This window comes from Aythya marila (assembly GCF_965140915.1).
Source record: "Aythya marila genome assembly, contig: HAP1_HAP1_SCAFFOLD_1052, whole genome shotgun sequence".
Lineage (NCBI taxonomy): Eukaryota > Metazoa > Chordata > Aves > Anseriformes > Anatidae > Aythya > Aythya marila.
Genome location: NW_028137663.1, coordinates 1,062 through 17,666, shown reverse-complemented (window position 1 = coordinate 17,666; position 16,605 = coordinate 1,062). Strand labels below are relative to the sequence as shown.

Below are 16,605 nucleotides of genomic sequence, written 5' to 3'. Positions count from 1 at the left end.
GGGTGGGGGAGCACCCAAGGGTGCCATCCTTACACGGGGGGGGGGCAAATTAAGCATCCGGCCACCCCCAGCACCCAACCCCGCGCCGTTGCTGCAATTTCCCTGCCCCGCTGTCGAAATCTTTTGAAATCGGGGTTGTGTTGGGGGGGGGTGACGCAACCCCCCGGGCGGGCGTCCCCTTATTTTTTTTTTGGGGTGGGGGGAGGAAAAAAAGGGGACGTGGGGGCCCCCCCGACGGCCTCGCTGATGGGTTCTGGGTGCAGAGCTGGAGTGCGGGCGGCAGCGGGAGCTGGGCCGCGTGGTGGGGGGCGCGGCCGCCCGGCCCGGCGAGTGGCCCTGGCAAGTGAGCCTCCAGCTGAAGGGGCAACATTTCTGCGGGGGCACCCTCATCGCCCCCCAGTGGGTGCTCTCGGCCGCCCACTGCTTCCAAGGGTGAGTCCCCGGGGAGTTGCCGGGGGGTGGGGGGGCGGGGTGGGGGGTGGGGAGCCCCGGGAGGGCGTGTCGGGCTATCTAGATTCTCATTGGGCCATCCAGAACTCAATTGGGCCATCCAGAACTCCGTTGGGCCACCTAGATCCTCATCGGGCTACCCAGAACCCCATTGGGCCACCTAAATCCTCATTGGGCTATCTAGATCCTCACTGGGCTACCCAGAACTCCATTGGGCTACCTAGATCCTCACCGGGCTACCTAGATCCTCATTGGGCTACCCAGAACCCCATTGGGCCACCTAGATCCTCATTGGGCTACCCAGAACCCCATTAGGTCACCTAGGTCCTCATCGGGCTACCCAGAACTCCATTGGGCTATCTAGATCCTCATTGGGCTACCTAGATCCCTGTTAGGTCACCTAGGTCCTCATTGGGCTACCCAGAACCCTCTTGGACCACCTAGATCCAGGGTTGGGTCACCTAGAACCCGGGTTGGGTCACCTAGAAATCCATGGGTAACCTAGAACCCGGGTTGGGACACCCATAACTCGTAGGGGCACCCAGATCCTTTTGGGGGGACACCTAGAACTGGCGTTGGGACACCTAGAACCCAGGTTGGGACACCAATAACCCATAGGGGCACCCAGATCCTCTTGGGGGGGGCACCTCGAACCTGGGTTGGGTCACCTAGAACCCGAGTTGGGACACCGAGAACACCACTGCCACCACCACCCCGTCACCTAGAACCCGGGTTGGGACACCTAGAACCCGAGTTGGGACACCTAGAACACCACTACCACCACCACCACCACCACCCCCCGTCACCTAGAACCCGGGTTGGGACACCTAGAACACCACCACCACCACCCCGTCACCTAGAACCCGGGTTGGGACACCTAGAACCCGAGTTGGGACACCTAGAACTCGAGTTGGGGCACCTAGAAGAACACCACCACCACCCCGTCACCTAGAACCTGGGTTGGGACACCTAGAACCCGAGTTGGGACACCTAGAACACCACCACCACCACCCCATCACCTAGAACCTGAGTTGGGACACCTAGAACCCAACTTAGATCACCCAGCCACCATCCCCACACCCCCCCCAGGCCCAACGGGAGCCGCGCGGAACCCGGGGCCTGGACGGCGGTGGTGGGCCGGCTCCGGCTCCACGAGCCCGGCGGCCAGGAACGAGCGGTGGCCGAGGTGGTGGTCCACGAGGACTACCGGCAGGTGGAAGGTGGCCACGACCTGGCGCTAGCCCGCCTGGTGACCCCGGTGGTCCTGGGCCCCCGGGTGGGCACCATCTGCTTGCCCCAACCCCGTTACCCCTTCGCCTTCGGCACCCCGTGCTGGCTCACCGGCTGGGGCAACGTGGCCGAGAACGGTGAGCCGGGGGCTACCGGGGGGGGCTACCGGGGGGGCTACCGGGGGGCTACCGGGGGGCTACCGGGGGGCTACTGGGGGCTGGGGGGTGCTGGAGCTCGTTGGGACGGGGTCTTCGCGGGCGCTTCCTCGGTATCGGGGTGCTGGTGGGGGGGGGTGTCCAAGGGGGGGGGTTCTAGAGCGGGGTTGCTGATCGTTGGGGTCTTCGTGGGGGTGTCCGGGGGGGGTTCTTGATTTTTGGGGGGTTCGTGGGGGGGGTTCTTGATCTTTGGGGTGTCCGTGGGGGTTCCTGATTGGGGTTCTTGATCTTTGGGGTCTCCACGGGGGGTTCTTGATCACTGGGGTCTTCATGGGGGGTTTCTGATTGGGGTTCCTGATCTTTGGGGGGTCCATGGGGGGGGTTCTTGATCATTTGGGTCTCCATGGGGGTTCCTGATTGGGGTTCTTGATCTTTGGGGTGTCTGTGGGGTGTTCCTGATCAGCGTTCTTGATTTTGGGGGTCTCCACGGGGGGTTCCTGATTGGGGTTCTTGATCTTTGGGGTGTCCACCAGGGGGTTCCTGATCATTGGGGTCTTCGTGGGGGTGTCCATGAGGGGTTCTTGATTTTTGGGGTAGAGGTTCTCCATGGTAGAAGTTCTCCATGATGGACGTTCTCCATGGTAGAGTTTCTCCATGTTGGACGACCTCCATGATGGACGACCTCCATGGTAGAGGTTCTCCATGGTAGAGGTTCTCCATGGTAGAGGTTCTCCATGATGGACGATCTCCATGGTGGAAGAACGTCATGGTAGAGGTTCTCCATGGCAGAGTTTCTCCATGGTAGAGGTTCTCCATGTTGGACGACCTCCATGGTGGACGATCTCCATGGTAGAGGTTCTCCATGATGGATGATCTCCATGGTAGAGTTTCTCCATGGTGGTGGATCCCCATAATGGACGTTCTCCATGATGGATGACCCCCATGATGGAAGACCTCCATGATGGACGATCTCCATGATGGACATTCTCCATGGTAGAGGTTCTCCATGATGGACAACCTCCATGATGGAAGATCTCCATGGTAGAGGTTCTCCATGGTAGAGGTTCTCCATGATGGACGACCTCCATGATGGAAGATCTCCATGATGGTTGATCTCCATGATGGACGACCTCCATGATGGAAGACCTCCACAGTAGAGGTTCTCCATGATGGACGACCTCCATGATGGACGACCTCCATGGTAGAGTTTCTCCATGGTAGAGGTTCTCCATGATGGACGACCTCCATGATGGAAGATCTCCATGGTAGAGGTTCTCCGTGATGGAAGACCTCAACAGTAGAGGTTCTCCATGGTGGACGACCTCCATGGTAGAGGTTCTCCATGGTGGTGGATCCCCATAATGGACGTTCTCCATGGTAGAGGTTCTCCATGATGGAAGACCTCCACGATGGACAATCTCCATGATGGACAACCTCCATGATGGAAGATCTCCATGATGGTTGATCTCCATGATGGACGTTCTCCATGGTAGAGGTTCTCCATGATGGACGACCTCCATGGTGGAAGACCTCCATGGTGGACGATCTCCATGGTAGAGTTTCTCCATGGTGGTGGATCCCCATAATGGACGTTCTCCATGATGGACGACCTCCATGATGGAAGACCTCCATGATGGACGACCTCCATGGTAGAGTTTCTCCATGGTAGAGGTTCTCCATGATGGACGACCTCCATGATGGAAGATCTCCATGGTAGAGGTTCTCCGTGATGGAAGACCTCAACAGTAGAGGTTCTCCATGGTGGACGACCTCCATGGTAGAGGTTCTCCATGGTGGTGGATCCCCATAATGGACGTTCTCCATGGTAGAGGTTCTCCATGATGGACGACCTCCATGATGGAAGACCTCCATGGTGGACGATCTCCATAGTAAAGGTTCTCCATGGTAGAGGTTCTCCATGGTAGAGGTTCTCCATGATGGACGATCTCCATGGTGGAAGACCTCCATGATGGACGATCTTCATGGTAGAGGTTCTCTATGATGGACGACCTCCATGATGGAAGATCTCCATGGTGGTTGACCCCATGGTGGATGATCTCCATAGTAGAGGTTCTCCATGATGGACGACCTCCATGATGGATGAACTCCATGATGGACGATCTTCATGGTAGAGGTTCTCCATGATGGAAGACCTCAACAGTAGAGGTTCTCCATGGTGGTGGATCCCCATAATGGACGTTCTCCATGGTAGAGGTTCTCCATGGTGGACGACCTCCATGATGAACGTTCTCCATGGTCGATGTTCTCCATGGTAGAGGTTCTCCATGATGGAAGACCTCAACAGTAGAGGTTCTCCATGGTGGACGACCTCCATGATGGACAATCTCCATGATGGACGATCTCCATGATGGAAGACCTCCACAGTAGAGCTTCTCCATGACGGACAACCTCCCCGATTGTCCCCCCCACCCCTCCCCCAACCCCCCCACCCCCCCCTTGTCCCCCCGCAGTGTCCCTCCCGGCGGGGTCCCCCCTGCAGAAGGTCTCCTTGGACCTCCTGAGCGCCCCCACCTGCAACTGCCTCTACTCCAACCTGCGGCGCCGCGACCTGGCCCGCCCGGCGCGCCCCGGCATGGTGTGCGCCGGCGGCAAGGAGGGCGGCCGCGGGGCCTGCCAGGTACCGGGGGGGGACATTTGGGGACGTTTGGGGACATTTGGGGGGGTTTGGGGGGATTTGGGGGAGTTTTGGGGGGTTTTTGGGGTCGTTTGGGGTTTTGGGGATGTTGGGGGTGTTGGGGACATTTGAGGTCTTGGGGACGTTGGGGGGATGTTGGGGGTGTTGGGGACATTTGGGGATGTTTGGGGGCTTTTGGGGACGTTTGGGGTGTTTGGGGGGGTTTTGGGGATGTTTGGGGTCGTTTGGGGGGGTTTGGGGGGGTTTGGGGTTGTTTGGGGGGTTTTGGGGATATTTGGGGGGTTTTGGGGACGTTTGGGGATATTTGGGGTCTTCGGGACGTTGGGGGGATGTTGGGGACATTTGGGGTCTTGGGGACATTTGGGGACATTTGGGGACGTTTGGGGACATTTTGGGACATTTGGGGTCTTGGGGACGTTTGGGGACATTTGGGGGGTTTGGGGGGTTTTGGGGGGGTTTGGGGGGGTTTGGGGGGATTTGGGGTCGTTTGGGGGGATGTTGGGGGTTTCGGGGGGATTTGGGGGGTTTTGGGGGGATTTGGGGGGTTTTGGGGGGATTTGGGGTCGTTTGGGGGGGTTTGGGGGGCTTTTGGGGGGGTTTTGGGGACGTTTGGGGACATTTGGGGACGTTGGGGATATCAGGGACATTTGGGGGGATTTGGGGTCGTTTGGGGGGTTTTGGGGACGTTTGTGGGGTTTTGGGGACGTTTGTGGGGTTTTGGGGATGTTTGGCGATATTTGGGGTCTTCGGGACGTTGGGGGGATGTTGGGGACATTTGGGGTCTTGGGGACATTTGGGGACGTTTGGGGACATTTCGGGACATTTGGGGTCTTGGGGACATTTGGGGGGTTTTGGGGACATTGGGGACATTTGGGGTCAATGGGGGACATTTGGGGTGTTGGGGACATTGGGGTGAGGAGAATAGTGTCAGGTCCAGGGGTCTATAGGGTCCCCGTAACCAACCTATAGGGTCTGCCCCCCCACAGCCATATAGGGCGGGTTTTAGGGTCGCTATAGGATTCCCCCCTTAGGGAGGTTTTTAGGGTCCCTACAACCAATTAATAGGTTCTCCAGCCCCATAATCATATAGGGGGGATCTATAGGGACCCCATAACCAACCTATAGGGTTTTTCCCCCCCCAGGCGGACTCGGGGAACTTTTAGGGTCGCTATAGGATCTCCCCCCTTAGACAAATTCAGGAGGGTTTTAGGCTCCCTACAAGCTCCCTATGGGTTCTCCAGCCCCATAATCATATAGGGGGGGTTTTAGGGACCCCATAACCAACCTATAGGGTCTCCAGCCCCACAGCCATATGGGGCAGGTTTTAGGGTCGCTATAGGATTTCCCCCTTAGGGAGGGTTTTAGGGTCCCTACAACCAATTAATAGGTTCTCCAGCCCCATAATCATATAGGGGGGGTCTATAGGGACCCCATAACCAACCTATAGGGTTTTTCCCCCCCCCCAGGCGGACTCGGGGGGCCCCCTGTCCTGCTTTTCGGGGGGCCGCTGGGTGCAGGCGGGGGTGCTGAGCTTCGCCGTGGGCTGCGGCCGCCCCAACGGGCCGGTGCTGGCCACGGGGCTAGCGGCCCACGCCGGCTGGCTACGGGGCCACGTCCCCCCCGCCGCCTTCCCCCCGCCCCCCCCACCGCCCCCCCCAGGCCTGGAGGACGGCAAGTGCATGGGTGAGTGTTTTGGGGGGCTTTTGGGGGTTTTTTTGGGGGGGTTATGGGGCACCCCGCAAGGGTTTGGGGGCGGGGAGGGGGGAAATCCTATTAAAATCCCGTTAAAATCCCATTAGGAATGCTGAAATCCTATTGGGAATGCTGAAATCCTATTGGGATCCCATTTAGATTGCAATGATGGGGTGGGGGAGCCCCAAATGCTATTAAAATCCCATTAAAATCCCATTAAAATCCCATTGGGAATGTCAAAATCCCATTGGGAGTGCTGAAATCCCATTGGGATCCCATTCAGATTGCAATGATGGGGTGGGGAGCCCCAAATCCTATTAAAATCCCGTTAAAATCCCATTGGGAATGCTGAAATCCCATTGGGATCGCATTTAGATTGCAATAATGGGGTGGGGGAGCCCCAAATCCTATTAAAACCCCATAGGAAACCCCAAAATCCCACTGATTCCACCCATTTGGACCCCAATAATAGGGTGGGGAAACCCAAACCCTATTAAAACCCCATAGGAAACCCCAAAACCCCACTGAGACCCCATAAACCCCCCCATTTCCCCCCCAATAATAGGATGGGGCCACCCCAAACCCTATAAACCCCCCCAGAAACCCCAAAACCCCATAAACCCCCCCCCAAAACCCCATTTCCCCCCCATTCCTCCCCCAATAACACCGTGGGGCCACCCCAACCCCCCCCAAATCCCCTCGTAGGGGCTGACCCTATTACCCGCCCCCCTGACCCTATTTCTTCTCCCGACCCTACAGGTTGTGGGATGCAGGGGGGGCCCCCCCTGGCGCCCCCCCCGGGCTCGGGGTGGCCCTGGTACGTCAGCCTGGTTTTTGGGGGACGCCACCGCTGCGGGGGGGCCCTGGTGGCCGAGAGCTGGGTGCTGACGGCCGCCCACTGCTTTATAGGGTGAGTGGCGACCCCAAAAGGCCTTCGGGACCCCTGGAAACCCCAAAATCCCATAGAAATCCCGTGAAAAGCTCAAAATCCTACAGAAATCCTATGAAAAGCTCAAAATCCTATAGAAATCCCGTGAAAACCCCAAAATCCTATAGAGATCCTATAAAAATACCCAAATCCTATAGAGATCCTATAGAAATCCCCAAATCCTAAGATCCTATGGAAACCCCAAAACCCCATAGAGATCCTATTAAGACCCCAAAACCCCATAGAGACCCTATGGAAACCCCAAAATCCCATAGAAATGCCGTGAAAAGCTCAAAATCCTACAGAAATCCTATGGAAACGCCAAAATCCTATAGAAATCCCGTGAAAACCCCAAAATCCTATAGAGATCCTATAAAAAAACCCAAATCCTATAGAGATCCTATAGAAATCCCCAAATCCTAATATCCTATGGAAACCCTAAAACCCAATAGAGACCCCATGAAAACCCCAAAATCCTATAGAAATCCCATGAAAACCTCAAAATCCCATAGAAACCCTATGAAAACCTCAAAATCCTATAGAAATCCTATGGAAACACCAAAATCCTATAGAAATCCCATGAAAATGCCAAAATCCTATAGAGATCCTATAAAAAAAAACAAATCCTATAGAGATCCTATAGAAATCCCAAAATCCTATCAAGATCCTATGGAAATCCCCAAATCCTAAGATCCTATGGAAACCCTAAAACCCAATAGAGACCCCATGAAAACCCCAAAATCCTATAGAGGTCCTATGGAAACCCCAAAATCCTATAGAGATCCGATGAAAACCCCAAAATCCTATAGAAATCCTATAAAAAAAACCAAAATCCTATTAAGATCTTAAGGAAATCCCAAAATCCTAAGATCCTATGGAAATCCCAAAACCCCATAGAAACCCCATGAAAACCCCAAAATCCTATTAAGATCCTATGGAAACCCCAAAACCCTATTGAGGCCCCATGGAAACCCCAAAACCCCATAGAGACCCCCTGAAAACCCCAAAATCCTATTAAGACCCTATCCTTTTAGGATCTCCCCTTTTAGGATCTCCCCTTCCCTTTTAGGATCTCTCCTTTTAGGATCTCCCCTTCCCTTTTAGGATCTCCCCTTCCCTTTTAGGATCTCCCCTTCCCTTTTAGGATCTCCCCTTTTAGGATCTCCCCTTTTAAGCTCCCCCCTTCCCTTTTAGGATCTCCCCTTTTAGGATCTCCCCTTCCCTTTTAGGCTCTCCCCTTTTAGGATCTCCCCTTTTAGCCCCCCCCCGACCCTTTTAGGGCCCCCTCTCCCTTATAGGGCCGCCCCCTGACCCTATATCCCCCCCTTTTCCAGGCGCCAGGCAGCCGAGGCGTGGCAGGCGACGGTTTTGGGGTCGGAGACGCGGGCGGGCGCGCGCCTGACCCTACACGGGGCCTATATAGGGCCGGGCCGGGGCCGGGACCTGGCCCTATTACGGCTCCAGGGGGTTTTAGGGTCGGGGCCGGCGCTGCGCCCCCTCTGCCTGCCCTATAGGAACCACCGGCGACCCCCCGGAACCCGCTGCTGGGCCCTGCTCGGCCCTAAAAGTGAGTCCCCTTATGGGGTCGCCTACGGGGTCCCCAACGATCCCGTTCCCCGTGACCCCGATGGCCCCGATCCCGGTGACCCCGATGGCCCCGATCCCGGTGACCCCAATGATCCCATAAGTGGTGACCCCAATGATCCCGATGACCCCAATGATCCCGTTCCCAATGATCCCAATCCCGGTGACCCCAATGACCCCGATCCCAATGACCCCAACGATCCCAGTGACCCCAATGATCCCGATGACCCCAATAATCCCAATCCCAATGATCCCGTTTCCAATGACCCCAATGACCCCAATCCCAATGACCCCAATGATCCCATAAGTGGTGACCCCAATGACCCCAATGATCCCAATGACCCCAATAATCCCAATCCCAATGACCCTAATCCCGGTGACCCCAATGACCCCGATCCCAATGACCTCATTGGCCCCAATCCCAATGACCCCAATGATCCTGACCCCAAATGTCCCCAACACCCCCAAATGTCCCTATTGACCCCAAATGTCCCCCAAATCCCCAAACATCCCCAAATATCCCCCATTGACCCCAAATATCCCCAAATGTCCTCATTGTCCCCCATTGACCCCAAATGTCCCCAAATGTCCCCAAATATCCCCAAAATCCCGAAATGTCCCCAAATGTCCCCGATGTCCCCAATGCCCCCAATGACCCCATTGACCCCAAATGCCCCCAAATGTCCCCAAATGCCCCCCATTGACCCCAAATGACCCCAAATGTCCCCAAATGTCCCCAATGACCCCAAATGTCCCCAAATGCCCCCAAATGTCCCCAAACATCCCCAAATATCCCCAAATGACCCCATTGACCCCAAATGTCCCCAAATGCCCCCCATTGACCCCAAATGACCCCAAATGTCCCCAAAATCCCCAAATGTCCCCAATGACCCCAAATGCCCCCAAACGTCCCTAGTGTCCCCAACACCCCAATGACCCCAAATGTCCCCAAATGTCCCCAATGCCCCCAATGACCCCATTGACCCCAAATGCCCCCCATTGACCCCAAAATCCCCAAAATCCCAAAACGTCCCCAAATGTCCCCAGTGTCCCCAGAGCCGGCCCCGCCCCCGGCGCTGGGCAGCGCGGAGGTGACGCCCCTGGAGCCCCCCGGGGACATCGGGGACAGCGCCGGGGACACTTTTGGGGTCGCCGTCCCCAACGGCACCGCCTGCCAGGTGAGCGCGTTTTGGGGGCTTTTAGGGTTTTTTGGGGTTTTTGGGGTCTTGTGGGGTCCGTTTTGGGGTCGCTTTTTGGGGCTTTTTGGGGTTCCAGGGGGGTTTTGGGGCCGTTTTGTCCCTTTTGGGGTCGTTTTGTCCCTTTTGGGGTCCCCGTGTCCCTCCCAGTGTCCCCCACGTCCCCTCCTGAGGTCCCTTTTGGGGTCTTTTGGGGTTTTTGGGGTCTTTTGGGGTTCCTTTTGGGGTTGCTTTTTGGGGCTTTTTGGGGTTCCAGGGGGGGTTTTGGGGCCGTTTTGTCCCTTTTGGGGTCATTTTGTCCCTTTTGGGGTCCCCGTGTCCCTCCCAGTGTCCCCCACGTCCCCTCCTGAGGTCCCTTTTGGGGTCTTTTGGGGTTTTTGGGGTCTTTTGGGGTTCCTTTTGGGGTTGCTTTTTGGGGCTTTTTGGGGTTCCAGGGGGGGTTTTGGGGCCGTTTTGTCCCTTTTGGGGTCATTTTGTCCCTTTTGGAGTCCCTTTTGGGGTCTTTTTGAGGTCCTGGGGGGCTTTTGGGGTCACTTTTGGGGTTCCTAGGTCATATCTGGGGGGGATTTGGGTGAGTTTGGGTCACTTTGGGGGCTTTTGGGATCACTTTTGGGATTCCTAGTTCCCGTTTTATGGGATTTGGGGATTTTTGGCTCATCGCTTCCTCTTTTAGGGTCGCTTTTGGGGCTTTTGGAATTCCTAGTTCCTATTTTATGGGATTTGGGGATTTTTGCCTCACCGCTGCCCCTTTTGGGGTCACTTTTGGGATTTCGAGTTCCGAATTTATGGGATTTTGGGATTTTTGACTCATCGCTTCCTCTTTTGGGGTCGCTTTTGGGGCTTTGGGGATTCCTAACTCCTATTTTATGGGATTTTGGCCCTTTTGGCTCATCTCTGGCTCTTTTGGGGTCGCTTTTGGGGTTGCTTTTGGGATTTTGAGTTCCCATTTTATGAGATTTTGGGATTTTTGGCTCATCGCTTCCTCTTTTGGGGTCGCTTTTGGGGCTTTGGGTATTCCTAACTCCTATTTTATGGGATTTTGGCCCTTTTGGCTCACCGCTGCCTCTTTTGGGGTTACTTTTGGGGTCACGTTTGGGATTCCTACTTCCAGATTTATGGGATTTGGGGATTTTTGGCTCATCGCTGCCTTTTGGGGTCACTTTTGGGGTCGCTTTTGGGATTCCTAGCTCCAGTTTTATGGGATTTGGGGATTTTTGGCTCATCGCTTCCTCTTTTGGGGTCGCTTTTGGGGCTTTTGGAATTCCTAATTCCTATTTTATGGGATTTGGGGATTTTTGCCTCACCGCTGCCTCTTTTGGGGTCGCTTTTGGGATTCCTAGTGCCCATTTTATGGGATTTTGGGATTTTTGAGTCATCGCTGCCTCTTTTGGGGTCACTTTTGGGGCTTTTGGGATTCCTAGTTCCTATTTTATGGGATTTGGGGATTTTTGGCTCACTGCTGCCTTTTGGGGTCAGTTTTGGGGTCACTTTTGGGATTCCTAGCTCCAGTTTTATGGGATTTGGGGATTTTTGGCTCATCGCTTCCTCTTTCGGGGTCGCTTTTGGGGCTTTTGGAATTCCTAACTCCTATTTTATGGGATTTCGGGATTTTTGCCTCACCGCTGCCCCTTTTGGGGTCGCTTTTGGGATTTCGAGTTCCGAATTTATGGGATTTTGGGATTTTTGACTCATCGCTTCCTCTTTTGGGGTCGCTTTTGGGGCTTTGGGGATTCCTAACTCCTATTTTATGGGATTTTGGCCCTTTTGGCTCATCTCTGGCTCTTTTGGGGTTACTTTTGGGGTTGCTTTTGGGATTTCGAGTTCCGAATTTATGGGATTTTGGGATTTTTGACTCATCGCTTCCTCTTTTGGGGTCACTTTTGGGGCTTTGGGGATTCCTAACTCCTATTTTATGGGATTTGGGGATTTTTGCCTCACCGCTGCCCCTTTTGGGGTCACTTTTGGGATTCCTACTTCCAGATTTATGGGATTTGGGGATTTTTGGCTCATTGCTTCCTCTTTTGGGGTCGCTTTTGGGGCTTTTGGAATTCCTAGTTCCCATTTTAAGGGATTTTGCCCCTTTTGCTTCATCACTGCCTCTTTTGGGGTCGCTTTTGGGGTTGCTTTTGGGATTCCTAGCTCCAGTTTTATGGGATTTGGGGATTTTTGGCTCATCGCTTCCTCTTTTGGGGTCGCTTTTGGGGCTTTTGGAATTCCTAATTCCTATTTTATGGGATTTTGGCCCTTTTGGCTCATCTCTGCCTCTTTTGGGGTCGCTTTTGGGGTCGCTTTTGGGATTCCTAGTCACGATTTCATGGGATTTTGGGATTTTTGGCTCATCGCTTCCTCTTTTGGGGTCGCTTTTGGGGCTTTGGGGATTCCTAACTCCTACTTTATGGGATTTTGGCCCTTTTGGCTCACCGCTACCCCTTTTGGGGTCGCTTTTGGGGTCTCCCCGCAGCTGGACCCGGGCTCCCCGCTGGCCTGCGAGGAACGGGGGGTCTGGTTCTTAGCGGGGACGGCCATCGGGGGGGGTTGCCCCGGAGGGGGGCCCCCCCGGGACCCCCGATGCCGTCCCCCTCTACGAACCAGGACCCCCGTCCTCGCAGGCCAGCGACTCGGAGACCCCAAAAGCGACCCCAAAGAGGCCGAGGAACCCGACGACCCCACTTTTTGGGGGACCCCGCAGCCCCCGGCGGACCCCGGCGTTCGAGGATCGCCCAAACCCACGGAAGACCTCAACCCTACTGAAAATCCCAAACCTACTGAAAATCCCAAACCTGAAAATCCCAAACCTTCTGAAAATCCCAAACCTTCTGAAAACCCCAAACCTTCTGAAAATCCCAAACCTGAAAATCCCAAACCTGAAAATCCCAAACCTGAAAATCCTAAACCTTCTGAAGACCTCAACCCTACTGAGAACCCCAAACCTTCTGAAAATCCCAAACCTTCTGAAAATCCCAAACCTGAAAATCCCAAACCTTCTGAAAATCCCAAACCTACTGAAAATCCCAAACCTTCTGAAAATCCCAAACCTGAAAATCCCAAACCTTCTGAAAATCCCAAACCTTCTGAAAACCCGAAACCTTCTGGAAATCCCAAACCTTCTGAAAATCCCAAACCTGAAAATCCCAAACCTGAAAATCCCAAACCTGAAAATCCCAAACCTTCTGAAAACCCGAAACCTTCTGGAAATCCCAAACCTTCTGAAAATCCCAAACCTGAAAATCCCAAACCTTCTGAAAACCCCAAACCTGAAAATCCCAAACCTGAAAATCCCAAACCTGAAAATCCCAAACCTTCTGAAAACCCAAAACCTTCTGAAAATCCTAAACCTTCTGAAGACCTCAACCCTACTGAGAACCCCAAACCTTCTGAAAATCCCAAACCTGAAAATCCCAAACCTTCTGAAAACCCGAAACCTTCTGAAAACCCCAAACCTTCTGAAAATCCCAAACCTTTGGAAGACCTCAACCCTACTGAAGACCCCAATAATCGGGGATCCCCCAAACCCATAGAAGACGTCAACCCTACAGAAGACCCCAAAACTTCTGAAGACCCCAAACCTTCTGAAAACCCAAAACCTTCCGAAAACCCCAAACCTTCTGAAGACCCCAATGTTCGGGGATCCCCCAAACCCATGGAAGACGTCAACCCTACTGAAAACCCCAAAACTCCTGAAGACCCCAAACCTGAAGACCCCAATAATCAAGGATCCCCCAAACCCGTCGAAGACCTCAACCCTACAGAAGACCCCAACCCTACAGAAGACCCCAACCCTACAGAAGACCCCAACGCTCGAGGCCCCCCCAACCCCGTGGAGGACCCCAAACCTTCCGAAGACCCCAAACCCTCGGAGGACTCAGGTGACCGGGAGCCCCCCAGCCCCACGGGGTCGCCCCCTCAGGACCCCGATTTTTGGGATCGCCCCGAACCCCTGGAGGAACCCGGGGACCCCGAAACCTGGCAGCACCCCCAAATCCCTCAGGACCCCGATATTTGGGAAGGTTCCGGCAACGCCTGAACCCCCCCTTTTTTTTTTTTGGGGTGGGGGGGGGACAAGGATGGAGCAATAAAGTGGTGGTGGTTTGCAGCCCCTCCCCCCCGGCCTCTTTTTGGGGTTTTTTATAGGATTTCAAGCGCTTTGGGGGGGGGTCTTGGTCGCATCTTAGGGTCCGGAGACCCGATTTGGGGGACTTTTGGGGTCCCCGACCCCGTTTCAGGGTCTTCAGCCCCATTTTGGGGGTCCCCAACCCAATTCAGGGCACATTTAGGGCCCCCCAGCCCCATTTAGGGCCCCCCAGCCCCATTTCAGGTGCCCCCAGCCCCATTTTGGGGGTCCCAAACCCCATTATTGGGGTCCCCAACCCAATTCAGGGCACATTTAGGTCCCCCCAGCCCCATTTTGGGGGTCTCCAGCCCCATTTTGGGGGCCCTGAACCCAATTTGGGACCCATTTAGGTCCCCCCAACCCCATTTCGGCCCCCCCAACCCCATTTTGGGGGTCTCCAGCCCCATTTTTGGGGTCCCAAACCCAATTCGGGACCCATTTAGGTCCCCCCAACCCCATTTCGGTCCCCCCCAGCCCCATTTTGGGGATCCCAAACCCCATTTTGGGGGCCCTGAACCCAATTTGGGACCCATTTAGGTCCCCCCAACCCCATTTCGGGCCCCCCAACCCCATTTCGGGCCTCCCAGCCCCATTTTGGGGGTCCTGAACCCAATTCGGGACCCATTTCGGCCCCCCTAACCCCATTTTGCCGCCGCCCGGCACAAAATCCCCCCGAAACGCTCCAAAACAACCCAAATTTAATCCCGGGGGACGCACCCCCCGCACCCCGACGCCGTCACCTGTCCCCCCCAACGCCGCGCTTTGGGGCACCCCCAAGGATCTGGGGTGACCCCAAAACCCCCCCGGTGTCCCCAACGCCGTCACCGTTGGGTTGGGGTCTTCTGGAGGCTCCTCCAACGTCATTTTTGTTGAGTTTTGGGGTTTTGGAGACTCTTCTTCCATCTTTGATGGCGTTGGTGATGTTGAAGAGCCCTCCAATGCCGTCAACGTTGAGTTGAGGTCTTCTGGAACTCCTCCAACACCATTTTTGTTGAGTTTTGGTCTTTTGGAGCCTCTTCTTCCATCTTTAATGGTGTTGGTGATGTTGAAGAGTCCTCCAACACCATCACCGTTGAGTTGAGGTCTTCTGGAGCTCCTCCAACGTCATTTTTGTTGGGTTTTGGTCTTTTGGAGACTCTTCTTCCACCTTTGATGGCGTTGATGACCCCGAAGAGTCTTCCAACGCCGTCACCGTTGAGTTGAGGTCTTCTGGAGGCTCCTCCAACACCATTTTTGTTGAGTTTTGGTGCTTTGAGCGCCCCCAAATTGGCGAACTTCTTGGCGCAGTGCCCGCAGCCGAAATCGCCCGTTTGGTGCGTCCCGGTGATCGCGACATGCCGGTACCGGTGCCGATACCGGTGCCGATAGCGCCCAGTGATCGCGACATGCCGGTACTGGTGCTGATACCGGTGCCAATACCGGTGCCGATAGGGCCTGGTGGTCGCGACATGCCGGTACCGGTGCCGATACCGATGCCGATATCTCCCAGTGGTCACGACGCGCTGGTACCGGTGCCGATAGCGGTGCCGATAGCGCCCGGTGATCGTGACATACCAATACCGGTGCCGATACCGGTGCTGGTATCTCCTGGTGATCACGACACAGCAATACCGGTGCCGATACCGATGCCGATAACACCCGGTGATTGCGACACGCCGCTTCTGATGCCGATACCGGTGCCGATACCACCCGGTGCTCGTGACACACCGATACCAGCGCCGATACCGGTGCCGATACCAACACTGACACCGCCTGGTGATCACGACACACCACTGCCAGTGCCGATACCGACGCTGATACCGGTGCCAATAACTCCCGGTGATCACGACATGGCAATACCGGTGCCGATACCGATCCTGATACTTCCCGGTGATCGCGACACGCCACTTCTGACCCCGATACCGACGCCGACACCGGTGCCAATACCTCCTGGTGATCGCGACACGCCGATACCGGTGCCAATATCGATCCTGATAACTCCTGGTGATCACGACATGGCGATACCGGTGCCGATACCGACTCCGATACCTCCCAGCGATCGCGACACGCCGCTACCGTCGCCGATACCACCCCCCGACGCTCCCCCAGTGTCCTCGCAGGTGAGCGCGCAGCGCCGGGGCGGCGCCGAAACTCTTGGGGCACGCCAAGAGGCCGGGGGGGGGGCCCGCAGGAGGCCCCCCGGGAGGAAGAGGAGGATGAGGAGGAGGAGGAGGAGGAGGAGGAGGAGGAAGGGCGGCGGGGCCGGCGGCCATCTTGAGGGGGCGCCGGCGGCGTAGCCAAAATTTGACAAATCTCACGGCGGAGGGTGCGCCACTGAAAGGAAGGCTGGAAAGGAAGGGGTTAAGTTATTTTGGGGGGGTGGGGGCGCGGGGGGGGAGGGAAAGGGTTAAATTTTTTGGGGGGGGGGGTCACGGGGGGGGTAAAATTTGGGGAGGGGGGTAAAATTTTGGGGGGGGAGGGGGGGGGGATTTGGCTCGGAATTGAATGGGGGGACCCTAAAAGGGGGTGGGGGGGGGGGGAGGGAGATTGGGACCCCCCCCAAAATTAATTGGGGGGGCCCTAAAAGGGGGCTGGGGGGGAAAGGAGCTCGGGACCCCCCCCCA

The 16,605-nt window shown here is 55.6% G+C and overlaps 1 protein-coding gene across 1 annotated transcript; it reads left to right on the top strand.

Annotated features, from left to right (window-relative positions):
* Positions 1–263: 263 nt before the first annotated feature.
* Positions 264–12,454, top strand: LOC309890659 (serine protease 33-like; the record flags this gene model as incomplete). The annotated part of the gene is made up of 8 exons (XM_082785081.1): positions 264–432; positions 1,540–1,817; positions 4,307–4,473; positions 5,958–6,174; positions 6,943–7,093; positions 8,446–8,678; positions 9,743–9,873; positions 12,353–12,454. Coding segments are annotated over 8 exons (1,448 nt in total), but the record flags the coding sequence as incomplete, so codon positions are not given.
* Positions 12,455–16,605: the final 4,151 nt, after the last annotated feature.